The sequence below is a fragment of the Kryptolebias marmoratus genome, linkage group LG2 (genome assembly GCF_001649575.2).
Source record: "Kryptolebias marmoratus isolate JLee-2015 linkage group LG2, ASM164957v2, whole genome shotgun sequence".
Classification (NCBI taxonomy): Eukaryota; Metazoa; Chordata; class Actinopteri; order Cyprinodontiformes; family Rivulidae; genus Kryptolebias; species Kryptolebias marmoratus.
In genome coordinates, this window is record NC_051431.1 from 8,983,701 (window position 1) to 9,003,125 (window position 19,425).

The 19,425-nt window shown below is 44.3% G+C and overlaps 3 protein-coding genes across 6 annotated transcripts in view; 1 reads left to right on the top strand and 2 right to left on the bottom strand.

The window, feature by feature from the left end:
• Positions 1-2,955: 2,955 nt before the first annotated feature.
• On the bottom strand, positions 2,956-6,083 carry thyn1 (thymocyte nuclear protein 1). 4 transcript variants are annotated; one of them, XM_017428362.3, is made up of 8 exons: positions 5,952-6,083; positions 5,124-5,181; positions 4,911-5,044; positions 4,755-4,823; positions 3,853-3,945; positions 3,685-3,780; positions 3,463-3,613; positions 2,956-3,106 (listed from the first exon to the last, which is right to left on the bottom strand). In XM_017428362.3, exons 2-8 carry the CDS (start codon positions 5,170-5,172, stop codon positions 3,060-3,062), a joined length of 639 nt encoding a protein of 212 aa, XP_017283851.1. In that variant the 5' UTR covers positions 5,173-5,181; positions 5,952-6,083; the 3' UTR covers positions 2,956-3,059. The 4 variants fall into 4 exon arrangements, with proteins under 4 accessions (XP_017283851.1, XP_024864399.1, XP_017283852.2 ...); XM_025008631.2 differs by lacking the exon at positions 5,952-6,083 and adding an exon at positions 5,702-5,758; XM_017428363.3 differs by lacking the exon at positions 5,952-6,083 and adding an exon at positions 5,690-5,711.
• Positions 6,081-11,742, top strand: acad8 (acyl-CoA dehydrogenase family, member 8). Its single transcript, XM_017428361.3, has 11 exons — positions 6,081-6,794; positions 7,243-7,343; positions 8,087-8,256; positions 8,469-8,578; positions 8,667-8,743; positions 8,820-8,957; positions 9,044-9,179; positions 9,632-9,729; positions 9,811-9,963; positions 10,557-10,659; positions 10,757-11,742. The coding sequence occupies exons 1-11, from the start codon at positions 6,677-6,679 to the stop codon at positions 10,810-10,812; spliced, it is 1,260 nt and encodes a 419-aa protein (XP_017283850.1). The 5' UTR covers positions 6,081-6,676; the 3' UTR covers positions 10,813-11,742.
• The window catches only part of esamb (endothelial cell adhesion molecule b), a 49,117-nt gene continuing 40,652 nt past the window's right edge, over positions 10,961-19,425 (bottom strand). The window contains exons 4-6 of the mRNA XM_037980533.1: positions 14,241-14,378; positions 14,022-14,151; positions 10,961-13,383 (exon numbers count right to left, since the gene is read on the bottom strand). Of these exons, the coding sequence (XP_037836461.1) occupies positions 12,924-13,383; positions 14,022-14,151; positions 14,241-14,378 (728 nt within the window). The 3' untranslated portion in view covers positions 10,961-12,923. The remainder of the gene's footprint in view (positions 13,384-14,021; positions 14,152-14,240; positions 14,379-19,425) is intronic.

A 19,425-nucleotide genomic window follows, 5' to 3' on the forward strand; every position in this document is an offset into this window, starting at 1 on the left:
TCCCCTCACGCCGGCGTCCGCTCGGCCCGCGCACGCTCACCTGTCGACCGTGGAAACATCTGGCGAGGCAGCCGCTTTCGTTTGCTGCCGCTGGGAGAAGGAAAGGAAGGAAGGGAAACAAACATGCGCACTAAACCCCGTGTGTGAACTCAGTTTGCATGAGGCGTTCAGAGCAGCTACAGGCTGCTGGTCCTGTCCTTCCTCATCATCATCATCATCACCCATTTTATTTTCTGTACAGGAACTAATCTAATCACCTGTCGCAGTGTCTGCTGATTGAGATCACGTGAAATCCTTCCTTTATTTTTTTAATCTCGTTTGCGTTCTAATCCCTGGGGCAGAAATCTGATTTCAGGTCTCTCTTTAAACATCTGCAACTCACATTCCACACTTATAAAATGCATTCCCATTACTGGTAAAACAAAATTAGCATCAACTTTGCACTGCTTGAACATGTTTTTCCTCTCTGTGTGTCTTTGCACAAAAAAAAAAAAAACATTTAATGGAAGTTTAAAAAAAAAAAAAGAACAAAACTGGAATCTCTCGTCCCTGTTCGGGCGAGAGCGCTGAAGTATTATAAGAGCCGATTTTAGTCCAGAAGCCTGTAAATAAGACCAGTTAAACTCGTTCTCCTGTTCCAAGCTCGTATAGGTTGATTATCCAGTCCTCAGTGCTCCGAAACGATCCTACGTGTCCACGTGCTTTACCTCAGCATTCCAGTGGTGTCCGGAGAGGATGTCGGTGTTTGTGTTCCCATCTAACCGTGTGGATGGAGTCGTCTTTCTCCTCTTTATTAGAGACTTGACAGTTGTGCCTCTGTGTATTAATCTAATGAAAATCTTCCTGCCTCTAACATGATTTTAGTCTTTTAACCAGAGAGAAAAAAATAAAAATAAAATAATGAAATGACAGTAGAATTATCTATCTTTTGCAAAATGCTTATGGATTTATTCCTTGTTCCCAGAAGTCAAATAAATTGATGCCAAATGCGAAAACGACGTCCAGGTGTGGTTCAGTGAATCCAAACGAGTTTAAAACCGTCATCCGACAAACTGGTTCCCACTTTCGATCCGTTTTCTGCCGTTTACACGTGAACGGAACGGGGGAAACCCCAAGGCGTTCCCAAACCCCTTTTTTTTCAATGGGAAGTCACAAAGCTATTTCTCAGTTTGTCGACAAGGAAATGAGGAATTATTCAGGCGTTTAGGGGAAAGTCCACCCATGTTTAAGCTTATTTCTGTAAATTACAGACGGTCAGTTTGATGCAGAGAAAAAACAAAAAGCCGTCTTGTTTCTGCTGGATTTACAGAAGAAAGGCCAGGAATGTCACAGGACGTCTAACTCATCCTCCCGTCCAGTGATGCGTGCTTGATGTTGTTGCAAATATGAAGTCTGTAACGGCGTGTTGGACAGGTCCCGCGCTCCGAGGACAAGTCTGTCCCGGAGAGAAAACCAGGATGTAATCATGGTCAGCGAAGCAGAAATGTTTCTGTTTCACTGACAACATAACCGATCAGTTCAAAGGAATCCAACACCTCTGACTGATTTAGAAATGCCACCTGAAAGCTGCTTCCTCCCTGGTGCAGTGAGACGTTTATAGTCTTAGGAGGGTCCGTCTCTTTCTGTCCTGCTGCGTTCACGCTGGTCCGATTCAGGCAGCAGGACGAGATGGAAACACAGACCAACTTCCTGTCTCTAAATAATACAAAGACGTATCGCTGGTTGGGCCACAGTATATTTGTGGCAGAGAGGACAGGAAGTTCTGGGTCCACCTGGGGGTGTCCTTCTGGTGGGACGAGTCCGGGAGACCTCCAAAGAAGAAACGTCCAAACCACCTCGGCGGACTCCTTTCAACGTGGAGGAGCAGCGGCTCAGACCTCTCTTTTGTTTTTGATGCCAAAAATAAGTTTAGTGAAGTTAAACTGATCAGAACTCCCAGCTCGGAGCAGACTGAAAGAACTCCTGCCGGTTTTCCCCTCAGCAGACCGAAGCTGAAGCGCTTCAGTTTCGGGGTCGAAGACGAGGCAGACGTGTGAGAGCGCAGACGGAATAAAAAAAGTCCTTTGACCCTCCGGCCGAGGTTTAAAAAAAAAAAAAAAAAGAAAACAAGCCCCGGAGACGCTTCTCTGACAGAGGCTCCAGGATCAGATCAGGAGGGAATTCCTTGTCAGGAAAGTCGTTTGACAGAAACGCAAACGCAGCTCCTTACAGCTCGGACTCAGGAGGGAGCAGCTTCCTGTCCTCAGCTCCGAGCACGAATACTGACTGCTCACAGATGGGGATAACGCCTAAAATGTGGGTAAAATATTTAGATATTTATCCTAAATACTTATCATACTCTCAGGATACTCAGTGTGACTCAACAGATAAATAATCTTACAGACATTAACCCTAAATTCCGATTAAATTTGCACCACTTTCACATTACTTTAACATTTGTTAAAAACTCAGATTAGTTGGTGTCGGGTTGGAGCAGCAGCTGGATTTATGATTCCAGAGGTGACAAAATAAATCCTCCTCGCTTTTAAAAGCCCGCAATAAAAATGGGTTACTTTTTAAATCAGCACGGAGCGCAGCTAGAATTCATTTAGGATGTTTATGTCTTTAGTGTGAGAGAGCAGTTTCATCATTTTCAGTCATGGATAAAAATAAAGTGAGTCCCTAAAATGAGCTGAACGTATTTTTTTTTTTTTGTAAATTAAGAAGAAATCATAGCCAAACAGGTCGGGAAGCTTTTAGAGGACGAGTCAATTTTTAAAAAAAACTTAATCGTCAAACAGGACTTTTATACGAGTTTACCAGGAAGTCGAACGGAAGATGTTTGATCCTGATGAAGCTGCTGTTTAACAGGCACCCGAGGCTGGAAAAACTTGGATTATGAGCTCGTCCTCACAGACTCGGGCTCCCGTTTGTTTGTTTCCCCCCCAAACAGACAGACAAACCCCGCAGATAAAATTAGAATCCTAATAAACGCTTTTAATACTAAAAACATAGAAAAAAATACAACAGATCCGTTTCAAACACTCGTAAATGTTCCCACCGCGTTGTGAAACCGAAGTTCACTGCGGCTCCTTGTCCTCCAGGCTCAGGATGAAGTCGAACTCTTCTGCAGAGACAAAAAGAAATTAAAGGCTTAGTGGTCCTTGAAGGCTTCCTTACTAAGACGTTGTGTTGAGAAATCATGGCACTTACAGGATGTGTCTGAGCTCAGAGTATGTGTTGGAGATGATTCTCAGCTACTACCACGCCAAATTTTAGCTCAGTGTTTGCACAGCTGGCTGAGCTGTGGCCCATTTTATGCTGCTAAGTTTAGGTCTCAGTTGTGGCGGCCATTTTGAATGACTAAAAGTGAAGTTTTTGTTTGGATGTTCATCCGATGATTGCTTTCTGAGCGTCTCTTTAAATTCGGATATTTTGTAAATTAATAAATCAGCCGGTTCTTTTTTTTTTTTTTTGACCCACCGGAGGTCAGGGGCTGAACGGAGAGCCTGGCTCGGGTAAACAGAGCCACGTCCTTCAGGGGCCCCCCGTCTCTGCGGTGCTGCAGGTGGTGCCTCTTCAGCTCGGACAGAGGCAGAAAACGCCTCGTCATCCGCCGGAACCGGACGTCAACCTGCAAGGACAGGGCGAGGTCAGAGTTCAGACGCGGCTCGCCGACAAACCTGAGGCGCGCCGGCGGCTCACCGCACTCCACTTGGGCTCGTCCGCTCTGCTGCTCGCGTCGTAGTTGACGTCCTTCCTGTCGAACTGGGTGGGGTCCCCGTAGGCTTCCTTCACCACCTGATCGGAGACACGCAGCTGACGCCGGGCCCCTCGTTCTCAGAGCAGGGCGGGAGAAGAAGAAGAACTCACCTCCATGATCCCCGCGATCCCCGGTTCTTTGCAGTTGCTGTGGTAGAAGAAAGCCAGCTGCCCCGCCTTCATCTGACGGATGAAATTGCGAGCCTGTGGAGCAGACGGGCGTCAACCTGTCGTCTGTAACCTTCGCCAAGGTTTTTCTCTGCCTGCCTGTCTGCGGACAAGAGTGCTCAAAAAGAAATTTTCAGGAAACGTCAAACAAGAAACAAAGGATCAGATGGTGGTGATCCAGTCAAAGTTCAGGGTCAAAGGTCAAAGATCAGCTTGGGCTCTAACTCTGCAGCTGTATAACAGGAATGTTAAACCCCACAGCTGGACACCTCATGGGTCAGGGGTGATCACTGTTGATTTCAAGGTGACAGAGGATCTTGTGCTCCAACTATGCAACCATGTAACGGAGGAAAATTAAACTCCACAGCTGGACACCTTTCAGGTAAAGGGTGATCACCATTGATTTCAAGGTGATGGGGTCAAAGGTCAACATCACAGTTGACCCAGTGCTCTAACTCTGCAGCTGTGTGACGTAGGAATGTTAAACTCTGAAGCTGGACACCTCAGGGGTCAAAGGTGATGACTGTTGATTTCATGGTGCATGGGGTCAAAGGTCAAAGGTGACCCCGTTGTCTGTCAGCAACGATCAGGTAAAAACTAAAGAACAGATCTGGATGACAAGTTCAGGAAATGTTGGGGTTGAAACGAAAAACGGGGGATTCAGTTCTGGAGCTGATCCAGATTATGATTCAGATTGTGGTCCGGATTATGATCTGGATCAAACTATTTTTTAATCCCGCCGTAGCCTCGGTGGAGGTTTGCGCTTCCCGAGTGCTTCTAGTTTGTTTGTTTTATATAATGACGACATGTTTGCTTCTTATTTCCAATAAACTGTGTTTTTGCACCTGATAACTGCGGACTCCATCCCAGCAGCCGGTCTGATCAGGCAGAGCCTTCAGGTCCTCGATGCCGAACTGGAGAACGAAGCGAGGCAGTCGGACAGCAGCGGTCAGTGTCACATCAGCCGGAAAAACAAAAAACAAACGGACGCTGCTCCGCACCTTCACATCGACGCCGTTCTTCAGGCGGCTCTCAGGCTCCGACTTCATCAACCAGCGGCTGCAAACCGGAGGACCCATCGACTCGGGACCTGCTGCGCTCCGACTCCTTCCGGCTGCAGAGGGTCTCCTCGGGCCTGCGACGTTGCAGCGCTCGTCAGAAAACACCAGCAGACACGTACAGTATCAGGTTTGTTTCAGGTTCTGTCAGCTCACCTGAAGCTTCTGCTCCTTCGTTCACTCTGGCTCTTTTCTTCGGAGGCATCTTCACGTCCTGTAAAGATCCAGGTGAGCTTACTGTTAAGCTAATTTAGACTTTTACTGACGGCGTAGCTAATTTTAACTTTAAGCTATGGTTCTGTTAATTTTTGCTTTTAGCTACAGTTCTGCAAATTTTAGCATTTATTTACTGTTCTGTTCGTTTTAGCTGATTATCTGCACGTTTTAGCTGATCTTCTGCACATTTTAGCTGGTGTTCTGCCTGTTTTAGCTGATCTGCTCGCTTTAGCTTCTGATCTGCTTGTTTTAGCTTAATTTGTTCATTTTAGCTGCAACAGTTCAGCTTCAGCTCCTAAAACCAACATCAGCAGTCATTAAGCAGTTAGCATTCACCTGCATTTTTTATAGAAAGTGGTAATTGTTTCAGCTGCTTTAGACGACATCAATTTGGGACAGATTTAAACACAAGAATGTTTCACCTAATATCTCTTCCATGTGAAATAATCAGTCTAATGTAGTTTTAATTGAGTAACTTGTTTTAAAAACTAAAGTAAGGAACTTACAAACATTATCACCTTAACTGATAGCCATCTTGTCTAAAACAGTTTCCTGCATCAGTTGTTTTGGCTTCAACTTCCACATTACGTCCCTATTTCTTTATTTTTTATTATTTTTTTTAGATTAACTGTCTTGTAATTAGCCCTGATGTAGGTCAAAGCAGCTGTAGCGACAGAACCTGTGAACTTCAACCAACTATAAGCTCCTATCTTTGCAGCCAGACTCAAACTGGGATGTGGAGATAATATTTAAAGCCTCATATCGTACCTTAAACGCAGCACTTTTTCAGGCTGGTCCAACAAAAACCCGCGAAGCTACTACAGCACGTGACGCCAACAAACGTAGAGGGAATATACGTCATTGCGTACAGGTGCGCGTGAAGCTTCTCCCGTAAGCTAACTGGTTAATGCTGCGTTCGAGGTCAACCAGAAAGTCGGGATATTTCATATAAATAAATAAAAGGGTTTCTCATTTTACTTCGTTCTCCAGCACGTCAGCCTAAAATTAATAAACAATAAAAAAAATATATCTTTCTTTGTCAGTATTTAACCCGTAGACTGTGGGAAACAGTTTAATGTAGTCCACAATTCAACCCGACAAAAGCACAGTAAAACCGTTTTTAGAGAAGATAAAAACATTTTCTTTTAATTAATGACTACATGTTGTTAGCTATACTACATTACTTAAGTCAGGCACTTACTGTCGAAAAATTATGTGACTTTGAGATGTGAAACCTTTACTTCCGAGGCGAATCGAACGCAGCATAACCTAATCGGATGCGCCTAGCTAACGCGCGGCCTTTCAGGATGTTTGATTTGTTTACAAACAACAAATATGTTTATAAGATATTAAGGATAGTAGGTACAAAATTTGTAAATGGCAACGTTTTAAAAGTCCAAAGCAAGCTACTTAAGGACTCGAGGCAGGACGAACACATTACAACTACATTACCCATCAGCCCCAGCGCCTGAGACGCTACAGCGGACACAAACATGGCTGTTGTGGGACCTCTGTCGAGAGTCGCCCGGCTCGGCCGCAACATATGTCGGAACCACCGTTTAATATTTAACAAAATCCCACAGCAGCGAGGAATAGCTTCGTGTATCGACCGTGAGTTTCAGATAATTTGAGAATATAAACGACAGGAAGAATCCCGACACCTGTAACTTCGTTAGCCGTTTAGCTAATGTCACTTTTCCTTCAACGCCTAAACAAACACTAACAAGTTTCGTTCAAATAAAATGCCTTTTGCGCACATTTAGCGCTTTGTGTGGCTGTCATTGGTTAGTTAAGCACAGGAGGCAACCCGTCCTGCTCCTTCTCTAAGATTCAAGTGTTTGTTTTTTATCATTTAATACTTTTTTGGGCGATGAAAAGCCCTATCAGATTACCATTCACACAGAGTATTTGTCACTCAGGCTTGGCATTTATGCCTCCTGTTTCAGTTGTGCTTCAGTAATCTGAGCTCATATTTAGATGCATCTGGGCATCAGTGTTCCTCAAACTGTTTACAGACAATATGACACCTGTCTGACTTCTCTCCGCTCTCTGTTTCCAGCTTCCTATGGGCTCACAGATGAACAGAAAGAGTTTCAGAAAGTGGCCTTTGACTTTGCAGCCAATGAGATGGCTCCACACATGGCAGAGTGGGACCAAAAGGTGCGTTGGTGTGGTTCCCTACGATCATATGAAGAGCCGATTATATTATATGAAAGAGGACGCCCGTCTGCTGTAACAAAAGCTAAATTTACCAGTCAAGTTACTGCTTAGATGCTTCAGGGTGAGGTTGAAGGTACTCAGTGCAAAGTAAGAAATCAAACATGAAAGAGTTCACGTCAGTAGTTTTCCAGATATATTGAATGCAATTCTAATCTGTGGGTCCACGCTCAATGTAAACAAAACACTTGATTAAATCCACTGAAATCCACGAGGAAGCCTGAGTCACATGACTGACCTTTGTTAGGTTGATTGTAGTCTGTGTAGGTCAACAAATCTGGTTGGTAAGTTTGGCGTTTGACCTTTTTTCAGTCAGAATGGCTCTTTTCTTACGTAAACAAACACAAGATAGTTGGCATCTGGTCCCAAATGTGGCCTACAGGTTTTTAATTAAGAGACACATTAATCATCCATATGGAAAAAACGCAATGTGCAAATTGTTTCTTTTTTTTCCAGATTTCATGGCTTTGCAATGAGTACCTTTTAAATCAACTAGAAACAATCCTTTTTTTTCTTTTTGAATAAACATGTAATCATTAAGAGTAGTTTCTTTCAGCATTTACTAATTGTTATATCTTTGCAAGTTCAGTTGTCAGTTTTAAGTAAACGCAGTGTTGCGGGAGCAGTTCTCAGCATGTAAATATAGAGTTTTTTTGTTGGCTACTTTCTCCATTTCTCCCCTGCAGGAAACCTTCCCGGTAGAGACGATGCGCAAAGCGGCCCAGCTGGGTTTCGGTGGGATCTACGTTCGTCCGGACGTCGGGGGGTCGGGCCTTTCTCGGCTCGACACGTCGATCATCTTTGAGGCTCTCTCCACAGGATGTGTGAGCACCACGGCCTACATAAGCATCCACAAGTACGGACGTTTTATGTGGCGGTCACGTGATGCAGAGAGGAAACAAAATGACCGGAATAATAAACTGTTTGTGAGGGGTTAAAGGGCTGTTTGGGTCGTCTGGATTAAATTCAGTTTAATGACCTAAACTTGTGTTTAACTTGAAATAATGTGAATTTATTTTAAAATGTCATCTTAACGTGCTGGTCAGCTAAACTGTGCCCTCCCTGCAGCATGTGCGCCTGGATGATCGACACGTTTGGCGACAACGATCAGAGGGAGAAGTTCTGTCCTGATCTCTGTTCGATGGAGAAGTTTGCATCGTATTGTCTCACTGAGCCAGGTCGGTTTCCCTGTGCAAAGGTATAAGAGAGGAAGAAAACCTGTGGCTTAGTAGTCAATAACGGAGATGTTTGTTTGTTTGTTTGCAGGCAGTGGCAGTGATGCTGCTTCGCTCCTGACTTCGGCTCAGAAAAAAGGAGACCATTACATCCTGAATGGCTCAAAGGTAACTTTACACCGAAGTGGTTTTATTCCTGCCTTGAGCGTAGGTTTAATAAACTTGTCACTTCCTGACTTCTCAGGCCTTCATCAGTGGAGGAGGAGACACGGATGTGTATGTTGTGATGTGCAGAACGGGAGGCAAAGGACCGAAGGGCATCTCGTGTCTGGCGGTGGAGAAGGGAACGCCGGGCCTCAGTTTCGGCAAAAAAGAAAAAAAGGTGCAGTTCGGCCCCGCGAGGTATTTAAACCTGCCACCAGATGGCAGCGTCGAGCCGCACTCGCTCAGCTCTCCCTGGTCCCTCAGGTGGGCTGGAACTCCCAGCCGACGAGGGCGGTGATCTTCGAGGACTGCGCCGTTCCGGCCGCCAACCGTCTCGGCGAGGAGGGGCAGGGCTTCAGCATCGCCATGAAAGGCCTGAATGGAGGCAGGATTAATATCGGTACGGACCGTTTGAACCCCCTGTATTTACAGAGAAACTGTTGCCTGATAAGACAGGCGTTCGGAGATTTGTTTTTTTTAGCAGATGCACTTTAGCTTCTTTTATAACAGTTTAAATAACTGCAGAAAAAAAACGCTTTCGAACTAGGCCACAAAGTTTTCCTTACCTTCAGATTTGGCATATTTTTCATTCGCAGTTATGTTTACAGGGATTAAATGATGCTAAGCAGCATTCTTCACATTTTATATCATTGAGGCTTGGCAGCAAAACAAAGACTCATCAGTCCTCTTAACTTGTTAAACCTACAGCAGGCTGAGTATTAAAATACAAGATTATTAAAACAACGATTACTTTTTTTTTTTACCTCGCAGCTTCGTGGAAGGAAGATTCACAGGCTTAGCACTAATAAATACATTTGATCAGTTTTCCTTCCAACTGTCTCTCCCTTTCAGCTTCCTGTTCGCTGGGCGCGGCGCACGCCTCCGTGCTGCTCGCCCGGGATCACCTGCTGGTGCGCAAGCAGTTCGGGGAGACGCTCGCCAACAGCCAGGTCAGTCGCTCGCGTCCTTTGGACAGGAGTCCGGAACGCAAAGCGCTTTTTAATCGGCGCTTTTTCTGTTTCTGTGTGTAGTTCCTTCAGTTCAAACTGGCAGAAATGGCCACGAAGCTGGTTGCGTCTCGCCTCCTGGTGCGCGCCGCCGCCGCCGCGTTGCAGGAGAACCGGCCCGACGCCGTGACGCTGTGCTCCATGGCCAAGCTGTTCGTCACAGATGAGTGCTTTAATGTGAGCGACACCGCAGGATTTTAAAAATAACACAAGCATTCATTCTAACGGTAACTGGACTGTATACTTATATCAACCTTTCCAGCCAATCAGGCCGCTCAAAGCGCTTTACGGCCCAATCTGTGCCTCATTTCTCCAACCACACATCCATACAGCACTCTATAAAGGTAACCTGAATAAATCATCCTGTAGAGTCTAATCAGTGCTTCAAACACCGATGGGGAACATCGGAGGCAGTGAGGGGTTCAGTGTTTCGCCCACAGACACTTCGACTGGTGGAATCGAACCTCCGACTTTCTCATTGGAGGACCACTGATCCACAGCTTTCTCTAATATTGACTTGTTAAACAGCCACATCCAGCAGAGCATTATGTGTGGGGGAACAAAGTATAAAATATAAATTTGATGCTGGAAGAGAATCTCCCTTTGATTGGTCTCCACTTAAAGGCAGGAAGTCCTGATTGGTTTGTTTCTGAAACGTCTCCAGAGAAGTCGTTTTGCTCTTTGGCCTTCTAGGCCTGTTTAACTCTAACCCACATCTGGGAGAGCTTGGCTGTCATGACTAAGTTTTTGTTGCTGCTGTTGTTGAGCAGATCTGTAACCAGGCTCTCCAGATGCACGGAGGCTACGGCTACCTGAAAGACTACGCAGTGCAGCAGTTCGTGCGGGACATCAGAGTCCATCAGATCCTCGAGGGCAAGTTTTTACTTTATTTCTTTCCTCAGTTTGTGTCGTTTTCATCGTCTCTACTATCAGAGTTTCAAACCAATCTTTTGTTTTTTTTTTCTTACAGGAACCAATGAGGTGATGAGGATGATTATTTCCAGGAACCTGCTGACAGAGTCGTGACGAGTCTTTTTCTCCTGGACCTTCAGACCTCGGCTGCTCCCGAGTCGTCCTCCGCACCGGAGATCTGATCTGGAGTTCTCAGAGAGTTTTTGGTGCACAAGTAGGTTTCTGTTTAACGTCGGATCAGCTGTTGCGTTTTTTTTTTTAATTTTTTATCTATGGTGGCAACAAAAGGCTCCTTGGATCGTGATGAATAAGCCCGCTTTTTAAACACCGATCAGTGCAATATCTCAGTAACAACTGCAGACTTTCAACACTAAAGTCTGGATTTAAAGCTCATTTCACGACTCGGCAACAATCAGCACAGATGGCGCGAAAACCTAAAGGTTTTTAGATCTTAAACAATTGGTTTAGATGAATATTTTCTGTATTTTTGTTCCCCAGACAACTCCTTACCTTCTGCTCGAACACGGCGTCAGCAGGGACTAAAATCTGGTCTGAAACACCAGCGGGGACCGTTTTTAGATGCTCCCCAGAACTAAAATGATTCCTAATAACGCTGTCCTGCTGGAAATGTTTGGGTCAGAAACTAGAATGTTTGGGAAGCCAGCCTCGCAGGCAGCGCCATCTAGTGGTCAGAACTTTCAGCTGCTGGTATTATTTATCCGTTTAAACAAACATGAGCATTTAGACCAGAACTGAAGCAGTTTTAGTGTCATAATGAGTGAGTTTGAGATGCTGTGGAGGGCAGAATGGAAAAAAAAACCCCACCTCCCCAAAAATCCATTTTTTCCTAATAAAGTTTATTAGAAGATATTGGATGTTTTTATTTAAATGAAACAAAACTTTACTGGTAACAAAAACTTGTCTTTTACTGTTTCATTTACTGCAATGTGACGATTTGACCCTGATTTATTCTTTGTAAGTTGTTTTTTTTCTGTAGGTTTGCCACCACACTCCAAAATAAAATACCAACTTTCCTAAACCAAATCTGCCTGCTGCTGGATTACATTAAGGTGTTTGTAAGTGAATCCGGTCAAACACTTCAGAGCGGTTTATTTAAAAAAAAAAAAAGAAAAAACTGTCAGAAACAAAAGCTGCATTAAACTGAAACGTCGAGCTTTTTCCCGATAGACAAATCAATGCCGAGAATTTCAACCGAGCGCCTTAAAAATGATATAAACCATCGACTTCAACAGCCTTACATTCAAGATCCTGAACACAACCCTGACTCTGAGTTTCTGCTCCGAACTAAAGTGACTGAAAACTAAATCTCTACTCAGGCAAGGAAAATTAAAATCAAGATAAAAAAAAAACCCACATAAAAACATGTTTATATAAACAAATAAGAACGGATCGCAAAATTCTTCAGAAACAAAACGTTCATGAGGGTTTACAAACTGCCGCCTGGAAGCCATGAAGCAACATCTTACCTGCTGTAGATAACTCTGTCTGGAAAAATAAAGTTTTCATTCTGACCAGATTGACGAGTTACGGCTCGTCTGAGCGGGGGGGCTTTTTTAAAACATTAACTTATAGAAATTACAAAAACTATTGCAGAAAGCTGCACAATATATCGAAAATGTATCGATATCACAATGAGTCCAATATCAACATCGTAAAGGATTTTAATGTAAAATAATAATAATGTGGATATCAGATGACGCCCTGCTCCTTTAAGTGTTAGGAACTTTGTGTTTAACTGATATTCTCCAAAATTATCACAGGTTTTCCCAACATCGCTGTCAGTTTCACGTTACGCTGCTAATCAAGCAGAAATATAATAATAATCGTGATGGAAGTGCCACAGCTAGCTGCTGCTGCCAACTCCACTCAGAAATAACTCCAGAATTTAATGTAAATAAACTGTTCAAAGAGCAATCTGCTGCAGGTAAGATATTAACTGTCCACAAGCCTTCCACAGAAGAGCCGAACTGTCCCTTTTCACACTGTGGGAATCTGTTTTTTGGGGAAATTCAAATTATTTCTCCTCCGTGAGCGCCGCCAACAAAAACTTGGAGCCGAAGACGAGCCGAAGCTCCTCATCGGGTTGATTTTAGTCCCGAACCAAAAGGACGGCTTTGTGCAAACGAAGCCACTTGCGAGACGTCCAACGAGGGTCCACCCCGAGTGTCCCCTGTCCGCCTGTCCATCAGAGACGTCCCTGCTGGCTACACCAGGGAGCCGGCTTGGCTCTGAGCCGGCACCATCACGGCCACGCCCCCCATGCGCGTCAGAGTGGAGGAGCTGATCTGCGGGGCCACCTGAGGCTGAGCCCCCTCTGTCCTTTTGGGGGACGCAACCGCGGGGCCTCTGAGGACCTGCGGAGGAGCCCCGTTGGTGCTGGGGGGCCTCTTGTGTTTCCGTGTGGGCGTGCCGCCGACGTTGTAGCCGGGAAGGCCCTGCAGGCTGCTGGCCTCGCCGGGCCGCAGGTGGTAGGCGTTGATGACGGAGCCGGCGTCCGACGCAGACATGGCCACGGAGCAGTACGGGTACTGGAAGTTGGGCTGGTGGGGGTCCCGCGATCGAGGGCTGGTGGCTATGGAGGACAGCGTGCCATTTTTGGACACGTTGTCGGAGCCGGTGTTGCTCTTCGCCCACGACACTCGCTTCGGGGCCTGAGCATCCTCCCTGTGGGAGACGGAAAGAGTAAAATAAAATTTAAGAACACAAGAAAATATTTAATTTATTTATATATTCCATAATTTGAGCCTGGTCTTTGTTCTCACATATTAAAACACCAATAACTCCACTGTTTATTATCGATTTTTAATTTTATAATGTCACAAACCATCATGCTTTAATATGAAGAATTGATATAACATCATCATCAGTTGTGTTATCTTATTATTTCAGGCTTCAAGCACATTTTGGGCACATTTAATTTAGAGAAGAAAAGGAGCAGGATCAGCTCTACAATGTTTTATTTCATTTAGTCACACTATATTCTAGAAAACGAACAAACACAGAGATTGTCCTTTCAAAATAAAAGACTCTGGGTGCTGACGAGCTCCACCTGCTGCCTGGAAATAATCTTCAGGAGATAAAATGACCAGAAGGTCTAATTAGGTCCTGAGCTTTTATTTTGTTCTATTTGAAATGGCTAAAAGGCAAATTTACAACTTCTGATTACAAAATCTGATTTTTGTTGTTTTATAAATTTTTTGGTTTTTTTCCCCACATGTGCAAAGCAGTAAATAATTCAGGTTTGTTTCGAGCCGTCGTGGACCGGCTTTGAACTGATTCGACTTGTCGAGAGAAACTCTTACTTGATCTCGTTGGCCATCTCCTCCTCCGTGTCCCTCCTCCTCCTCAGGATGAAGATGAGGAAGAGCATCATGGCCACCAGGCCCACCACCGACCCCAGAGTCGCTGCGGCGATCATGCCCGCGTTGGAAGCTGTAAAAAACAAACAAAAAAAACAAAACACGGTGGGCGTTCAGACGCAGCCCCAGGTGCGGCGTGTGTGTGTGTGTGTGTGGACGTACAGGTGATGACCTCCAGGTTGATGGAGCAGCTGTCGGAGCCGGCCGTGTTGCTGGCCCGGCAGATGTACTTCCCCGACATGCTTTTGGTGAGGTTGCTCAGCCTGAGGGTGCCGTGTCTCTCATCTGCAACACGAGCTCACAGTTAAAACGCAGCTCCCGCCGCCGGGCCCCCGGGAGCCCGGCGGGTCCACGCCGAGCGGCCGAGGCGCCAAAAAACGAGCGCTTCTAAGCAGGTTTGTTACGAAACGGGTTCTTTTTCTCGGCACACGTGGCTCTAAAATTCCGTCGCGAACACGGGCTGCGGGAAAATAAACAAGCTCCACGAGGGACTTATCGCGGCAAATCCTCTGAAATCCAATCTGCGAAGTCACACCGCAGCTCGTCTTCATCCCGTGTGGGGTTTTTGTTTGTGGCGGCGATGCGAACGAACGACGTGCGTTTCTGTATGGTGTTGTTCGGTTGGGTTGTTTAGGTGTTGGTTGTTTGTCGGCTGCCCTCTGCTCTTAGTCGATCCCCCGACGAGGAAAGTAATGCCACCCAGGAACTCATCCAAATCATCATCATCATCGTGGCAGATGAAAAGTCAAGGTTCGCAGCGATGCCAGCGAGCGACACGCTAAGCTCCCACTCAGCTGCTGGGGGAGCAAACTTTGTGTTTCATCTGCTCCATCCCATAATACGAGCTGAGGTGAAGTCACAGACATCTACATAAACATAAACACGGCTTTCAAATAAAGGCTTTAAAGCACTTAGACTTTGTTTCAGAGGAGCCTAACGATCCTGCAGGCTTCCTGAAATGTTTCTTTGGACTTTTTGGCTGCTTTTTCTGCACAGTTCTTTCATGTATCTGACTATGGCAGCAAAAAAAAAAAGAAGAAATAAGGAAAGTGGACAAAAGGAGAACAAAAAAAGAACTGTCTTTATTTAAGAAATAAGAAGAAAAACCAGCTAAAACGCTTAAAGAGCTGATAAATTAAATTAGTTTTATTTTTATTTTTTTAACTAATAGCGATTTGGAAATAAGCTTGGTGCTAAAATATGTTTCAACATGTGCTATCCTGGATATGTTTCATAAATTCAGCTGAAGAAACGGAAGGAAACGTGTCTCTGGAAGGTCAGGGGACAAAATGTGACAAATTTATTATTTCTTTTTTATCGTTTTATTTATTTACTCGCTAATTTCTCTGTCATGAACGAGAGAAAATGAGTGCACGTTCAGGAAGGGGTCACCATTATCCCCCCGTGTGCGTTCATTTGTCTGTTAGCGAAATATCTCTTGACCAGTTGATTAATTTTAATGAGACCCTCGGGCTTTCAAGGATAATATTGGAAAAAGTTTAAAGAATATAATTCAGGTTTCTGCTCGTCTTTACTGACTCATCACTATTTTACGCTCTAGTTTTTTTGTAACTTAAAAAGTGCAGCGTCTGCCTTTATTTAAGTTTTGACGTTTTACAATGAGACTTTGCAAATAAATTGACTGATGAAAACAGACACTAAAATGAAACTACCGTTGACTAGCCCTAACCCTAAGATTGTATTATTAGAAAAAATTAAAAAACAGACCAAAATAGATTCTATTTTCTCCGACCTGATGTCTGAAATTAGCACTTCTCCCGATTGTTTCCCATCCCGGTTCAAACTGTCTTCTGTTGAGAAAGATTAAGTTCAGTGGGATCATACCTCCTCTGCATTGTTAATCTCAAATTATGTCTGAGAGATTAAAACCGAATCATAAGGAAGACACTTGTGCACGAGTCCCGCTCTGATTGTTTAATCCCCCCCAGCTGAAAACCAGCTGCGACAGTTCTGACAGATTAGCAGAAAGTCGGCGAGTCCTGAGCTCGGGGGCGAGTTCAAGCCTGGTCAGGTCACAGCGGCGTCAGAGCTTACCGCAGTGTCACGCCGCCATCGCTGCCTTTCTCTACGGTTCACGTCGATTAGCAGGCTCTCAGGTGGTGTACGTGAAAACGTTAATTCCTAGTTAGAAGTTATGGTACGCAGCAGAACGGTGCATTTGGATCAGTCTGTGGGAAATAAAGACTGAGACTGAAGGGAATAAACACCACCGTATGGTCTCAACTGGGACATTTCCATTAGAGCCAGCATGACAGTTTTCAGTCCAACCCTGGTCCTCGATGGCCACCATCCTGCATGTTTTACCTGTTTCCCTGCTCCAACACACCTGATTCAGAGGTTAAATCACCTCTTCATGTTCTGCAGACGCCTGTTAATCATCCGTTGATTCAAATCAGGTGTGTTGGAGCAGAAAAAACAAGGAAAACCTGCAGGATGGTGGCCCTCCATGACCAGGACTGGACACCCCTGGTCTACAGAATCAAACAACGTGCCCTTTGGCTGCCAATAACCTCACCTTCAGATTTACCATTTTTTGCTCCTGGCACCACAAGTGCTACATATCAGGGATCCTTTAAGAGGAGTTGACGCTAAACCATCCCAATCTAACTTTTGTCCAAATCTCTAAAATTCCTATTTTTCCCCCTTTCAACACATCTGCTTCTAAGACTGGATACTCAGCTGCTGTCAGATGCCCGTTCCGCTGCAACAAGATCCTCGTGTTTTTTACAGCTTTTATCGGCCGTGACGTTGTGTCCAGTCTTTGTAAAAATGGCTAAAGAGATTTCGAATTTTCAGACCATAGGTTGAGCGTCCAATTTGAAAAGCTTAAAGAACAGTCTGCAGTGTGACGTCACATATCCGGTTTTTCATCTGTTCAAAATATAAACTTTACCTGCACCAAAAACTAAGTAGCTAGCTAGGCAGCTAGTTTTTGGTGCTAGTAGCTAGCCAATAAAAACTTTAACTTTCTCCATTTTTTTAAAGTTTAAACAAAACTAGGTTCAGCTATATTTAATTAAATATGTGTTAGAAGTTTTTTTCCCCATATTTGGACAAAGCTAGCTTTGCTGTTTGGGGCTGAATCTGGCTAATCAGCTACGCTAAACGATTAGCTTAGTTACAGTTCAGACACGAGAGGAAGATTAATATTCTCATCAACGCTTCGTAAGAAAGGTTGAGCAGATTCTTAAACTATTCCTTTGCATTTTTACTTGTAAATACCTTATTAATAATTAAAATTTTTGAATAATAAGTAATAGCAGATAAGTCATTTGTCAGCTAACGTATTCAGCCTTTCAGGATTCAGTTATTTTTTTAATCAAGAAAACAAAGAAATGAGGAACTAAGACGTAAAAACAAAAAGCAACAAAATAAATCTAGATAATTCAGGTTCTGCCCAAATAAATTGCACAATGAATCCAACAAATTGACATCTAAATCTAACACAATATGTACTATAAAGATTTAAAGGATCATTTTAACCCTTCCCTATCAATTCTGAAAACATGCAACTTTTTAAATCTCGTGTAGCTACATGGATTTTTGTAAAAAAAAAACATGTCAATGTAGAAGATCTGTTGATTATTCCCAAAAAGTTTAAAGAAGAAAAATCAAATACAACCTAAGGATCTGTGATTAATGAAGGAAACAAATGTTTAGACTGACAGCTCGTGGATCATTTCGGGAAGATTTTTGGAAATTGGGTTGATTTTTTTGTTTGTTTTTTTTCCTTTAAATCTTTTCTACGGCTCAACAGATACCATTTTCACAGCAGAGAATGGGACTCCTGAAGAGGTCAAGGACTGCGGGTGAGGGCGGGATGGGTAAAATATGAGTGAAAAACCTTACCCATGAACCCGAGGACAAGCAAGGGCTGGGGACAGGCTCGCCATTCTGAGGTTTAGCGCAGGAGGAAAGATGGCAGAGAGAACGCAAGAATGAGAACGACAGGAAGGGAAAAAGTGGCGAAAAGGAGGTGAAAGCAAAATGGTGTGTTCTTAGCGCCAAATCCAACTTATTCCTTTAAAGGAGCTGATTAAGTCATGACAGGAAATGAGGAGTATGAGAGGTCAGAGGTGTCGCTGAAAGAGGTGACGGCAAAGTGAAGTTAAAGAGTTGGCATCGAGGCAGATAAAAAAAAAAACGACGGCATCTGAATTCGAGTGCAAAAGGCATGTGGGGACGCAGAGACGCACGTAACGAGGGTGTAAGTGAGCACTGGGCGCTCGGAAAGCCCGGGTTAATGCACAATCAGAGGGAGTAGTTTCCATCGTCCGAGTCGGGGGACTTTTCTGCAATAAAGAGATGAAAGCCGCGGATCAAAGCAGTTAAGTCAATACGCAATCAATCACTTTAAGTCCTGTTGTTCGGAAACAGATGGCGCTATCTCTGCGGCGTCGCTTTAAAATGAGCGTCTATATAATAATGCAAGACGTGCCCTTTTTTTTCTTTTTTCTTTTTTCCACTCTCTCCTCATAGGCAGCACTTTAGGAGGGGGATGCTGTGTGTGGAAAGAGGATTTCACGCCGCAGGTTCTGGAAAATCGAGGCTCTTCCTTTGAGGTAAAATTCGGAGCATCCTCGGCTGAGGGCAAAATGAGTCAAGTCCTTATCATGCAGGAGCTCATTCTAGCCTCCTGTGTAAAATAATGAAACTCACTTGTGCTGCACGTAGCGATCGACAACTGCTCGACCTCTGATAACAAATATCTGATTGCTCCTCTAGTGCAAATTTCACTAATAATCTTTGGTTTTGGTTTTTTCCTGGTGGCGCTGTGTTAGCACCACCAGGAATATCCTGCAGGAATATAATAATCTTTATGCCAATGTAAACGTGTGATGTGGAACTAACTAAATGAAACTATTTCTTCAAAACTGAGATTGTTCAAAGAGCCATCTACAGCAGGTAAGATGTTTACTGTTCATGTCTTCTCCACAGAGCCCCGCTTTTAACATAAAAATGTAACTTTGCCTTGAAAGCAGTGCATCGGGCTGCAAGATGAGCGTTAGGAGAAACAAGTGCAGACTTCATGCCTGATTTATGAGAAATAATGAGGCATTTTGTCAACATTGTACCGCATTCCATTAACGTTTGGTTCCAGGCCTGCTCGTATCTTAGGACCAAGCTGACATCTTTTTACACGCATCAAGTGTAAAAAGATGAAACGTGACTGAAATGCGTCAAATAGCACAAACTATCAGAAGCGGCGGCGGCGCAGAAACGAAACGTGTCCTGGAAGTATCGTTTTGTTTCTCCTGCCGTCGCATTCGAAACGCAGCTGAGTGCTCAAAAACGGGCCGCGTTCGGAGCGTTTACCCCCCCCCCC